Source organism: Centroberyx affinis, unplaced genomic scaffold (assembly GCF_046629955.1).
Source record: "Centroberyx affinis isolate AG114_WGS23_722 - 3 ecotype Tasmania unplaced genomic scaffold, CSIRO-AGI_Caff_v1 ptg003127l_1, whole genome shotgun sequence".
NCBI classification, from domain to species: domain Eukaryota; kingdom Metazoa; phylum Chordata; class Actinopteri; order Beryciformes; family Berycidae; genus Centroberyx; species Centroberyx affinis.
Window position 1 is genome coordinate 171,033 of NW_027281189.1, and position 13,506 is coordinate 184,538.

General features: G+C 45.3%; 1 protein-coding gene across 1 annotated transcript; it reads right to left on the minus strand.

The window, feature by feature from the left end:
• Nucleotides 1-567: 567 nt before the first annotated feature.
• LOC139659502 (retinoic acid receptor alpha) lies at nucleotides 568-12,742 on the minus strand. The gene is made up of 6 exons (XM_071537795.1): nucleotides 12,604-12,742; nucleotides 6,040-6,200; nucleotides 5,608-5,784; nucleotides 4,811-5,015; nucleotides 4,416-4,574; nucleotides 568-3,973 (listed from the first exon to the last, which is right to left on the minus strand). Exons 1-6 carry the CDS (start codon nucleotides 12,713-12,715, stop codon nucleotides 3,777-3,779), a joined length of 1,011 nt encoding a protein of 336 aa, XP_071393896.1. The 5' UTR covers nucleotides 12,716-12,742; the 3' UTR covers nucleotides 568-3,776.
• Nucleotides 12,743-13,506: the final 764 nt, after the last annotated feature.

Here is a 13,506-nt window from a genome sequence, read left to right on the forward strand (position 1 = left end):
TGATTTTGCAGTATATTTTTGCCATTTCTTTTAGTCAGCACAAACACATTTGATATAAAGTGCTTAGGCAGGCAGCTTTGCAACTTGAGTGCTTTCATTTTAAAATCCTGAATCTTTTATAATGATAAAATTCTTCTGTGCAAAAAATATGAAGATTTAGATCTGAGTTGTCTATCTTGATATTTTATGTGCAGAGATAATCTGTGGCTCTGAGATGAGATAATGCAGCAGATACCAGATGTTGGAAAATGGTGAATATAGGCCAAAACAGAAATTAGGGCAGTGATAATCAGACGGTCACTCGTCCAGACGACCTGCCACCTCACATCATCAGCCTCTATTCAATGCTATGCTATTGCTACACACAAGTAAAAACAGTTCCAGAAAGTGGCAGGAAACCCTTGTGTTTGGTTTGTCTAGAGTTCATCTTTCCTTGGGACTTTCCCTAAAAATCTCCTCTCTATGAATATGGTGCATGGAAAGTCCCAGAAAACCTGCGGCACAGAATGAAAAAAATTGACACACGTGAACAACACAAACACATTCAATAATTATTAAATGTTGGTTTTATTTTTGTTTTTTTTTTGTTGTTTTTTTGTATTTTTTTTTAAAGTCGCTTGATAATCTTGACAAAATTGCAACATATTCCATACTTCTCAAACTGAGGGTGTGTCTGTTGCTATTCCAGATTAGCCGTGGAGGGAAAAGTTGTGCGCTGTTCTGGACAGGTTAAGTCCTGATTGATGAAAGCAGCTTTGACCGTACAAATAAAAAGAAGAACACATGAACGACTCAGAGAGACTCCACACTGGCATCCTATGTCATAACACTTTGCTGGTCGGGGTCAGGGTCGGTGTCTCTCTGCAAAAAAGTCCTGGTCTGCCAGGCCCAACAAAAGTGAGTGATCGAAGAATTCAGGGGCTCAGTAGCAGGGGTGTGTGTGTGTGTGTGTGTGTGTGTGTGTGCATCTGTGACAGGAGGGTTAGGGGGTGCAGCACAGAACATTTACAAAGAACAAGCCAAGCACACAAAATGATTCCTTCCTGAGACATTGGTGTGTGTACAGTAATGATGGTCTAGATGAGATGTGTGTTAGCGGTGAAGGCGTTTGGCGTGAAGTGAATCACAGGTGTGAGGTTGCTCTGGATCCGGCCAAAGGTCACATATTCATTTCTACCACAGGTTGCCAGGGGGGAAAGACTCGTGAGGGCTTCGCTGACAAACATCACATTAGGGAACTTCACTTGTCTGACCATTGACAGAGTAGTATGGAAGCGTATCACATGCATAATTCAAATGGAAATGTAATATGTAAAATGGCCATGTAATCCTACATTTTAATTTTAATTTGCCACTTGTATGTGCAGTTTTTGGCTCAAAATGAAAATTATAATTCAATAATGTCATTTGCATTTGACAATTCCTATACTAGTATTGACATTTCATTTAAACAGAGATTTGCACGCTTGCATGCGCTTCGGCGACAGAATCAGAAATTATATTGGGGCCAGTTTCACGGAACTCCCCGCCTTCTCTCCTTTCACACGTTGTGAACTACTTCCGATTGCGCAACGCAAGACCCGCCTTAATGGGATGACTGACAGGTGGACGCCTGTGACAATGTTAATGCAGTCCTCTCGAAATGCATTTTCAATTGCATTTTGCCAGGGAATCAGCGCAGTGGCGAGTGTAGTGATAAGCATTTACATTTTGCCACCTTTACAGCATAATATAATATTGTCTTTGATAATGAAATGTAAAACACCCTATTAGAGAGTGCAAAACCATATAAGGTAAATGACATATCAATTATAATTTTGACACAATTATTGTATAATCACATGAAACGTATCTATGCAGTTCGGGAAATACATTTTCATTTTCCAATTTGCATCATCATTTGAATAAAGCTAAAATGAAAGCGTGCAAATCTCTGTTTAAATGAAATGTCAATACTAGTATAGGAATTGTCAAATGCACATGACATTATTGAATTTGAACTCTGAGCCAAAATCTGCACATACAAGTGGCAAATTTACATTCAAATGTAGGATTACATGGCCATTTTACATATTACATTTCCATTTGAATAATGCATGCGATACGCTTCCATAGAGTAGAGGGATCACTAGAATCTACAGTCTTTTCCCATCCGCTAAAGAAAATCGATCCATTCAGAGACTACTGAGAATCACTTGTGTTTTTAATACAGTGTGTACGTACACCATTCTTCACATTTTACCTCTCTTTGAGGCCGAGCTGCTGTAGCTCGCCTGGGCCTGGCTGGCTGCAAGCGGCGTCTAGCTCGCCGCTCTCAGAAACACCATCTCTTTCTGCTACATGGCCAAAAAAAGCTATGCCCCGATTGGAGTGCTACTTTGTTATCTATGTAAAAACATGTTTTAAAAGTGAAGGGGGGAGAAGAATGAAATTGTTTGTGACAGCCACATTCTGAACAGCCAGTGATTGGTTAAGGGTCTGTCCAGTATCTAGTAGGACACAAAACATAGAAGAATTTCCTTCAGTAAAATGTGCTCAAAATGTTTTTTCTTGAATCACAAACCTATAAACAAAAACACATAAAAGGTATTCTTTTAAAAAAAAAAAAAACAGGTGAAGCCTAAACTCTTCATAGTTTTAAAGAAATGAATACAGCTTATATACACGAACTCAAAGGCTACTTAAAATACACCTTAATAACGAATCTTCATTAATTTGATTTCTTGAAAGGACCTGTGACCATATCATACAACCAAGTTCATACAATCATTTTTTTCCATTCTCTTTGAAGCAAAAAATAAAAGAAAAAAAAAGGAAAACAAACCCAACCTGGAATAGTAGGTGATATTCATTGCGACTCGTTTTCTGTGCACATTTGTGTATTTGAGTGTGTGTAAGCATTTGTAGATTGGAGAGTAATTTCAACGTCTTTTGCTCTTTGTTAATTAGAATAACGTCCGAATGTGATAAAACAACTGAAACGTCTCTCTCAATACTCTTGATGGGTATGAAAAGATTCAAACAGTGAAGAAGTACAACAGTTAATCTCAGAAAACTTGTCCTCTTTTTCAACCTGCCATTCCGTTATGGACAAGTCAATCACAATAGTTCCTTAACTTTTCTATATATATTTATATATCTTTTGTACGAAATCTGTTTTTTGAAGTTGGAAAAGGAGAAAAGACCCAGAGTCTTTGAGGAGGGGGGTCTTCTGACAAGTCCCAAGCTCGCGGTCCGCCTCAGAGTACAACAACAACAAAAAAAAAAGTGTCTGGTGTTCGTTAAGTCTGTCTGTACGTATAGTCCTTGTCCGTTCGTTTGTCCCCGGGTGTCACCGGCCCCCCCACCCACCCTCAGTGCCAGTTGAAACTGGTCTCCACTGCTGCGCTGACTGGGCCCCGTCCAGTTTTGCTTCCATCAGTCTTTCGCGGAAAGGTGGAGTGAGGAGGAGGAGGGGGGGAGAGGGAAGAGAAAGAGTGGAGGGGGACGGAGGAGGAGATATCAGCAGTGTTTACGGTACGGTCTCTCAGAGGCATCCCGCTGCCCCGGCCCGCCCCCGGCCCGACCTCCCCTCACCTCAGGACGGCGTCCCAGAGTGAGGCGGGGCAGAGCAGGAGGTGGGAGGCGAGGGTGTGTGTGTCGTAGGAGGGGAGGAGGTCGGCTCCGCCAGTCTCCTGTGTTTCAGTCAGGGTCGAGGCCCCCTCCCCCTCTCCTCCTCAAAGCCTCGAGGGAGGAGACAAAGAGCGACGTGGGAGAAAAAAAAACAAGATGGGCCGCTACGGCGATTGTGTGGCTGGACTGCTTTGGGCAGAGCTGGGGGACAGGCTGGGGCTGCAGCTGCCTGGGGGGGCGCCGCTGGACCGGCCGCCCGCCGCCCCGCTCTCCAGGCCCTCCGAGTTCTCCAGCATCTCCTGGATGAGGGGCGGCATGGAGCCGGGGATCTCCATCTTCAGGGTGATGACACGCTCGGCTCCTGTGGAGAGAGACGGGACCATGTTAGCTACTGGAACTGTCACAGAATACACTCTGTGTTGAAACTGAGGAACTGGAGGATTCACATTACCCAAGAACATTTATGGAAAACTTAGACTTGTTCATCTTACTTATTCACCAAATCTGATATAAAGACAACATATCCTTGCATTCACACTGCAAGCAACAATATAAACCAGTCACCTTGTTTTTGGTGTGGAAAGGTTGGCTGCTGGTGAACCTTTAGTTGACACTAACAGCAACCAATCATGTTCTAGCATTGCTATATGTCTGGCCTATTGCTGCACTACCATTGGTGCTACAGCTGTCAATCAGCTGCTGAAATTAGCCACCAGATAGCAACACTGCAATGTGTTTGCTAATTATTTAAATACAGAATACAAGTTCATATAGCAGATACATGGCGGGTGTGGACAACTGACCTTTGGCGCTGATGCTTCTCAGGTCGGTGATCTTCATCAGCATCTTGGGGAACATGTGCGGTTTGTGGGGCCTCCTCTTCCTCACGTAGATTTTCAGGGCTTCCAGAAGGGGCTCCTGCAGAATGTCCACCTTGTCTGCCTGTTCCAAGTCCTGACGGTCTGGAGGATTAACACACAGAGCACAGAGCAGAGGGTCAATATTCACATTTAGCCACTAGGTGGTGCTCAATGAAAGGGCATGACATGGCCACCATCTTCCTGTTTCTTATGTGTCCATGTACAAAAGGGTGAGACTCTGTCCTGTCTGGAGTTTCCAGATTATAATGGAGCAAAGCTTTTATCAAATGTAAAAACAGTTTAGGGTATGTTCAAACTTTCTTAGCGTTGCGCCATACCTCCACACAGCAGGCAGATGGCGCTGAGCAGCCCTGTCTCTGCGTCGTCCATCTCCAGGGGGAGGAGCTGGTTGGCGAAGGCGAACACCAGGTCGGTGAGGGGCCCGAAGCCGGCGTTGTGCATCTGGGTTCGGTTTAGCGTCAGGCCATCTGAGAAAGTCATGGTGTCTTGCTCAGGCGTGTAGCGCGTACAGATCCGCAGTATCTGGAGACGGGGGAGAGAGAGAGAACTGGTTGATGAGTGTTTCACAGGGCCATTAGTTTTAAATGAAATGCCATCATGAGCTACTCCCATCAGATACTCCTTTTCTGCATTCCATCTGTTTTGGACACATAATCCACTCATTTATAAGGCGAGATTACTGCTTTGCTACATTTTTGTGTTATGGATCACATCCCTGCTTTAAAGTAGGATAGTCTGACACTGAGGATCATGGAGAACGCACTTGATCATGGAGACACTATGCTTATCATCTAAACCATGTGCCACTGTGGCCCAACAGTATGCAGGTTTTCATTCCATCCAATCACTACAGCAGGTGATTTCAATCATTGGTTCCCCCCTCTTTGCTTGAAGCAAATCAATGAAATCAGCTGATGTAGTGACTGGTTAGAATGAAAACATGCATATAGATGAGAACTATCGATCCATGCCATAGTGAAACGCACATTTAGCCATGATCATAACTAATAGCTATAAAAATCCTCCTACAGTCTTTCCGGATAAGAGTTAAATTCTTGCATGAGTTAGAATTCATTTCTGAATCTGTGAGTGAGTCTTGGGTCATCGGTCTTACCAGGATGTCCAGACAGGCAGCTTTGAGCAGGGTGATCTGGTCAGCGATGGTAAGCGTAGTGAAGCCGGGCAGCTGCTTGGCAAACTCCACTGTCTTGATGATGCACTTGGTGGAGAGCTCGCTGAACTTGTCCCACAGGTCCACGTCCAAGGACACGCGCCGTTCTGAGCTGTTACTCTGTAGAGGGAAAACAGATGAGGAAAAAACTGAGATACTTCCAGATATCTTTAATTATAACTGCAGTAATCCCTGTGATATACATGTAAAGCATTTAGGACACAGATTCAAAGATGCTCAAATGCAAGCACACGCATATCTTCTTCAAACACACACGCGTGCACACACACACACACACACACACACACACACACACACACACACACACACACACACACACACACACACACAGTCTGTCAGTGCTGTGCTGCTGACCGTAGTGTATTTGCCCAGCTGGCAGAGGGAGGGGAAGGTCTCCTGGTGCGCCTTGCGGACCCTGTCGATCATCTGCTCCGTGTCGGGACTCAGCACGTAGCTCTCTGTGCACTCCTGCTTCTTCTCATCCTTCTTCTTCTTGTTCCGGTCGTTCCTCACCGCTGAAGGGAGCGAAACAGAGGGAGAGAGGGGATGAGTACGGATGGCAGCCATTTTGAAGTGGTGTATCAGTAAGACAATCTCTCGAGCATTTGGTTTCTCAACAAACTCTACATCTAGATTCTTATTCATTGACCTTTAAATAGGCAGCTACATTTTGTATTCCACCTACACTGTCTAACCCTAACATAAAAACATAAAATCAATAAATCTAAATAAATTAGTGTCATATGACCTTCTGTGAAATACAATGCAAATACAGGTTGGCCAACTGGTGCTTTAACACTAAAATCTCAAAAACTGGAACATTTGTAATACGTCAAAAAAATTGACAATTCCAATGTTTGTCAATGTGTTGACCGATGATATGGATTGACGGAGCACAGTGAAGGAAAATATTGTAAATCCAGCCCATCGAAAAAGTTGAAACTAGTTGAACTTTTGACGGAGCGCAGGTAAGTGTCATCCGCTGACGGACTTCATCAGCCAATGAAATTTGTGCAGATTTATTCAAAAGGTTTGAAGCCCCGCACACAACAACACAACATAGTTCGCATCACCGTGAATTTGTCTGTGAATTTGACAGATGCCGAAATGTCCCATGTGAACGCCGGCCAACGCCACAAGAAGTTGAAGTGAAATCAAGACGAAAGGCAAAGTCACCAGCAGGAAAGGACGCTCTGTCTCAAGCTGGAGAAGTAAACGACAGCAGGGGGGTAATACAGTATCAAAGCAGAGGAGAGAGAGAGAGGGAGGGAGGGAGGGAGGGAGGCAGCAGAAACCACAGCATCGCGCCTCTCATCCGACGTTGAAAGATAAATGTTGTGAGACGGCTCCATCGAAGAGGGGGTATGGTAATGGAGAGGGGGAGAAAAAAAAAAAACCTTGAAATAATCCAATGTCGTTTCCCTCTGGGCGATCTGGCTGAGAATGGTGTGCTCACCCCAAATGACAAAAAACACTAGGCAGGGTGTTTAGCATTGGAATCCCATTACAGGCTCTATCCATTCTCCACCCCAACCCCATCCACTCTGGGGTGCGGTGGAGCTATGACTGGGTTGTGTGTGTGTGTGTTGGGAGTGGGGTTGGGTTGGGTGAGACGGGGGTGCCAGGTGATAAATAGTGGTGGGGGATGGAGCTATCCATAAGGCTGACAAATTGCCACAGCTTTCATTAGGGGTCCCGGCTAATCTAATAACATAATATGACAAATATCCTGCCTCTAATGGTTTTAAAAGGGCTCGGCTGCTGAGCCCATGCCGGAAAAGACCCTCCAGCTTTCTCTCTCTCTCTCTCTCACATGCACCCACCATTTCTCTCCCTCCCTTAGTCTCTCACGCACTCTCTCTTTCTCTCTCCTCCTCTCAGTTTGTTTCGTTCTCACGATGCACGCTAGCTCTACGACCACTCCTCCGTTTTATTCTCCCTCTTCCCGAGATTGTATTCTTTCCATTGGAGATCATCCCTCTTTCCTAAGCTCTTCCCTATCTGCTCTCTCCATCTCTACTTCGCCTCAAGGTACAAGAGTTTCCCTTAGCCACTGACCTCAGATCAGATTTCCCTTGTCTTAATCCTAACCTTGACCATTAAGGGGAGGAGAGCTCAGGCTGATGGGAGATCAGTGTCTGTGACAGAGGGGCCTGGCCCGGGGCCAGGGAGGGATGCACTGCTCAGTGCTGCGGCTCATTCATCAGCCCACAGACAGGCCTCCCTGCCTGGGAGAACATGAAGGGAGGGGGGGGATGTCTGGAAGTCTGATACTGCACTATACTACAGCTAAGCACTGCTCACCACAACAAGAAAGGAAGAAGACACTACCGAGCAAATGGATACAGGATGATAACGCAGTATTTGCCAGTGTTTTATTGGTGCTAATATCACCAAAACATGCGGTATCACATGCGCTGTTACAATGAACTAAAGCATGAAAGTGTATTATCAACCATCACTTAGTATTATACAGTATGTTTCAAAAGTAGGTATACAATTTTTAATAATAATGAAAAATGATGAAAAATGTACAAAATCACGAATTCACAAAATAATTCAACAATCAATTGTCCGTAAATAACAGGTGTAGCTGTAAACAGGCACATATTTAATAATACAGTGAGTATTAATAATGTATACAAAAATGTATACCTACTTTTGAAACACCCGGTGTGACGGGACAACACTGTAAATCGTATCAGGTGCTTCTCCAAGGTGAATCCAAGCAAAACAATACAAGGCTCAGTATAGAGCTTTCCACCGCCATCTACTTCAGTGGAGCAGTAGTGCTGACGTTACAGAGAGGGAACGCCGGCTCGCGCAATCCAGGTGAAGCTCCAGCTGTAGAAAATCTGAGCCGGTGAGTATATATTTGGGCCACCCCCTGGTTGTGGCACTGATAGGGAATCTGTGTCCTGTCTGCTGTGAGGGGAGGGGGGGGGGGGGCAACGCAGTCGATGTCCAATTAATTCCCAAATAAAAGTGGGGCATCCCTAGCGCCCAGACATTACCCGCGCTGACAAATTGGCAGCACAATCATAAGCCGCACAACACAATTTAATGAAGTCATTAAAGAACTATTAGGCACGACTGGCGATCTGTCATGGCGAATTGCCACATGCAATAACTGGGGGGGAAAAACTGTGGCGGGGGAGCGCGGATGAAAGAAATACTGCCTTCCTTTTTTTTTATTGTGTTAGTTTGTGTGTGTGTGTGTGTGTGTGTGTGTGTGTGTGTGTGTGTGTGTGTGTGTGTGAGAGTGCGTGTGTTGGTTGCGTGCGCGTTTAAGCCGAGCAATGCGTCTTTCCGAGCGCATTATGTGAATATGAATGTTAATGGGGGATCTTGCATCCTGGATTGTTTGCGGTTGTGTGTTCATCGCGCAAATATGATTTACAAGGGCTTGCAAACGGCGTGCACAGAATACTGTGACGGCACACACAGCCATCACTCAATCATTTGTTCTGGATTTCATTATGGTGTGCCTGTGTGCTGCAACACACAGTTAATACACAATTTCTGTTAGTGCCTGCGTGTGTGTGCGTATCTGTGCATGCGTGTGTGTGTGTGTTCAGTGTTTGTGTGTGTGTGTGTGTCTGTGTACAAGACAGAGAGAGGTGGGCAGACAGGGATAATTCGTGGGAGGAAAATTAAAGCGCTGGCAGCTCGTCCATCACACAGATTAAATTCAATGGAAAGATAAAAATGTCAATGTTCCCCCTGCTCCCGCCGCTCGCCTCGCAGTGGCACCGCCGACAGTGATGAAACTTTCTCCCTCTCTCTGTCCTCCAGCCTCTCTCATCCCTCTTTCTCTCCCTCCCCCCCCCCCCCCCCTCCTCCGCTTTCTCTCAACTCTAGATTTTCATTCTCGCTCACTTTGGCTCCAATATTCTTCCCTCTCTAGCCTTCATCTTCCTCTCCCATTCCTGCCTTTCTGGCCGATGTTATCCTTTCCCTCTTGTGCTATCCTTTATCATCCTTTGCTTCATCTTATTTTACTTTTATTACTTTTTTCTATCGCTGAATAACACCTTCCAGGAGGAACATGTAGAGGGATAGTGTGCTGCACAAAAAAAGGGGGGAGGGGATGGTGGCTGGTGAAAGCTTACCCCCCTTACACACACATTCAAAGATTCAACTAATATACAACTGAGACAGCCAGATACACGAAACAAACTCAACTGGAGACAGTGGGAATGGAGTTACAAAATTACACAATGTAGCTTCATACATGCACAGCCTCTGCTTCTCGTCTTTTCCATTTACTTGAGAATCTGCAGCCGAAGCCAAGGCGATTACAAAATCCAACTGTGCCTAAATGAGCTAATGCTTCCCTATCAGTTACAACATGTTTCACAGTATAGCGATCCATCTCCTTCTCATTGCTGTCTGAGAAGCACTTCGATATTTACAGTGTGTCGTTCTTTATTTGGGCCAACAGCCTTGGTCTTGTTTAACCAAACCCTGTCAGGCTGATAGTGAACTGGCATAATGCTTGCAGGCTTTTCCCTAGTAACCCCTGCACTTGCTCCCTCTAGCTCCCACCCCCACCACCCCTCACACACACACACACACACACACACCCCTCTCTGACGCTGTCTTGCTTGGCACTGCCACCTGGCACCAGGCCTGGCGCTGTCGTCGGGAGCTGTCTGCCGGCAGACGCAAGGTCACCCAGACGTCCCCCAGTGCTAGCAGGGGGTCCACCTTCTGTGTGTGTGTGTGTGTGTGTGTGTGTGTGGTGTCCTTAGCGGAACTGTCTGTGCGCATTTTTTTTTTTGTTTAAGCGTGTGTTTATTTATACACATTTTGCGTTTGTCTGCTTGTATATGCACATTTGTGTGTGTGCATGAATTAATGCACATGCATGCATTTATATGTATGTGTGTCTTTGTGTGTGTGTGTGTGTGTGTGTGTGTGTGTGTGTGTGTGTGTGTGTGTGTGAGAGAGAGAGAGAGTGAGAGTGTGTGAGAGGGAGAGAGAGCGACTCCCTGCTGGCCCCAGATGGCCAGCCTCTCCTTCCTCACCAGCCGAGACCAGTTTCAGTAGCCAAAGTCATCGCTGAGGACACAATCTGCACACTCCGCTCAAAATGACCACAATCAGAAAAAGCCATTCTTATCAATAATGCACAACCAGCTACTCAAAGGTGGGTCAAAATCAACCCCATACTGAAATTCCCACTCTCAATTCCATTCAAGTGGACCAAATTAGAATTGACTTCTCTTATGCAGTGCCACTTCTTCACCACTAGATGTCTCTCCCACTCCAGTCTATTTCCCTGCTCTACTGTGTATGTTGTGTGTGTGTGTGTGTGTGTGTGTGTGTAAAAGGGCTGGCTGCTGTGATCCTTCTAACCATGATTAATGGCCCCATTCAAAGGTAAGGAGCTCAGAGGATAACTTCTTTTACTGTAGGCCACAGTGCGGTGGCATGGGGAGCGCTCCCTGCACTCACTGTACCAGAAAGATGAGGTAAATAGCACGAGGAAGACAGGAGGCGGAGGGGGACGGAGCCGTGGAGGCTGTATGCATGTGTGTTTAAAGAGGAGGAGAGGTGCTACACTGCAGAAAATCTCCATCTTAACAAGTCATTTAGTCTGTTACTGAGACCTAAATTCGTAATTTTCCTAAAACAAGTGAAAAAATCTGCCAGTGTGGTGAGATAATTTCTCTTGTTTCCAATGCAAATCAAATTGTTTCAAGAATTTAGCAGAATCAAGTGTCGCAGTGAACTGCCTTATTTTGACTTATTCAAGATACTGACACTGATTTCTAGAAAATTCCTGAAACGTGAAGCTGCATTGGACACAAGTGGAGTTATCTCACCTCACTGGCAGGATTTTCTCTTGGTTTGAGAGAAATAAGAGTTGAAGGCTGAATAAGAGACTAAATGACTCGTAAAGACGGATGTTTTTTTGCAGTGTGTGCGTTCTGTCTGCACTCACCATTTAATTGTATGCGCTCTATTACGGAGTATTTATATAAATATGTGTGTGTGTGTGTGCTCAAGTGTCTGCGTCAGTGTGTAAAATGATAGCGTGAGTGTGTGTCAGAGACAGCGTGTCATGTGATCGCGCTGAAGTAAGGCCCCGCTGGCCTTTGAGTTCTCTGCGGTCACACCTCCGCCAATTAGTTTATCAAGTCTGACTGTGTGTGTGTGTGTGTGTGTGTGTGTGTGTGTGTGTGTGTGTGTGTGTGTGTGTGTTGGTTCACACAGCCCCCGGGGTGCAGTGATGGGAGCAGACGCCTGCTCTTTCACTCTCGGCAGGTGAGAACATATTCATCACGGAGGCCTGCCAAGCTTGGCGACACCCTGACTGTTACTGCCAGTCTGCATCACGGCTGCCCTCTGTCTCGCTTTTTACAGTTTAAATTCTCTCTCTCTCTCTCCCTCTCACACCCACACACACACACTTATGAATATGTCGGTGTTAATATGTGCATATCGTCGCTCTGGGGTGGGAAAAAAAAAATCTCCAAAATGTCGACTTTTCAGGAACAAGGAAAAAAAAATGCTTGAATTTAGCTTGATGACAATGCATTTATCACATTATCCGATCGGTTTTGAGGTTTTCCCAACAGCAACAGCGAGGTGTGTGTCGAGGATAGTAGCTGATAGATGGTGTTATTGAATTCAGGAGCCCATCCATTCACACTTGTTATGAATCACGATCAAAGCTGACTTGTGAGTCGATCAATAATGAGTGTTTATACAATGTTGATAGTGCAGCGATCGTCAACAAATACGCTGTGGCTTAAGACTTCCAGCAGTTGTAACAATCAGCCAGTCCTTTGGGATTAAAAGAACTATGATGAGATCTAGGCTTGGGCCGATAAGCCTCCTCCTCAGTGGGCTGTGGGAGCAGAGCATTTTGGGTAATATGTTTTTTTTTTTTTTTTTGGGTATACTCACACTCCTTGGACATCCCCACTTCCAGGCACTTCTGCAGCCGGCAGTACTGGCAGCGGTTGCGGGTGACCTTGTTGATGATGCAGTTCTTCTCCCGGTGGCAAGTGTAGACCATGTTCTTCTGGATGCTTCTCCGAAAGAAGCCCTGCGTAAACAGAGGGAACGGAGAGATGAGTGATAAGAGAAACAGAGAGGGCAGGTGTTGGGCGATGGGGGCAAAAGAAAGAAGCGGGGAAGAAAAAGGACTCGCAGTATCACAGACACGGACAGACACGCATGCAACTGCCTCCCAGCAAAATAATTACACTAAATTCCCTATCGGTGCTGCCGTATGTTCTTTAATTGCTTTTAGCGGTGTCCTTGTTGATGTTGTTGTTATTTGTTATGCTGTTTGCTGTCTCCTTGTGTGTCCTTCCGGCTAATGCCTGTCCTACTTTACTCTCTCTTTCAACATCACTGTTTTTATTATGATTTCTGTTGCCTTCTGAGAACTGCTAGCCTTCTTGTCTTGTCTCTTGTCTTTTTGTCCCCTTTCAATAAGTATTTAGTAGAGGTGAAACAAAAAAAAGAAAAAGGACAGCAAGCAGTCAGCGAGTATCAAAAAACCGACATAGACCCCGTGCAGAATGGCCATATGCTGCCACAGTTAAGGGCAATGAGGTACCAAATACTAAGCCCTTAAAGGGTTTAGTCCATGGCATAATCTGGAGAGGGAGAAAATCACTGCGGTGTCACCATCTCATGAGGTCACCCACCTGCTTGGCGACACCCTATCTGTCAGCACACATCACTCGCTGTGCTTTTAGGGATGTTATGAGTCCAGAGGCTTTTGGGGAAAGATTCAAAAGGCACAGGGTTACTGGGTCTAACATAACCGTGGCCTAGTTTACGCAGCCAGAAAAAAAA

Coding starts and splice junctions, on each gene's coding strand:
- LOC139659502 (XM_071537795.1), bottom strand. CDS start 12,715: ATGGTCTACACTTGCCACCGGGAGAAGAACTGCATCATCAACAAGGTC. Junction 5,785..6,039: donor AGCTGGGCAAATACACTACG/GTCAGCAGCACA, acceptor TTCCCTCTACAG/AGTAACAGCTCAGAACGGCG. Junction 3,974..4,415: donor GAGAAGCATCAGCGCCAAAG/GTCAGTTGTCCA, acceptor CTCTCTCCACAG/GAGCCGAGCGTGTCATCACC.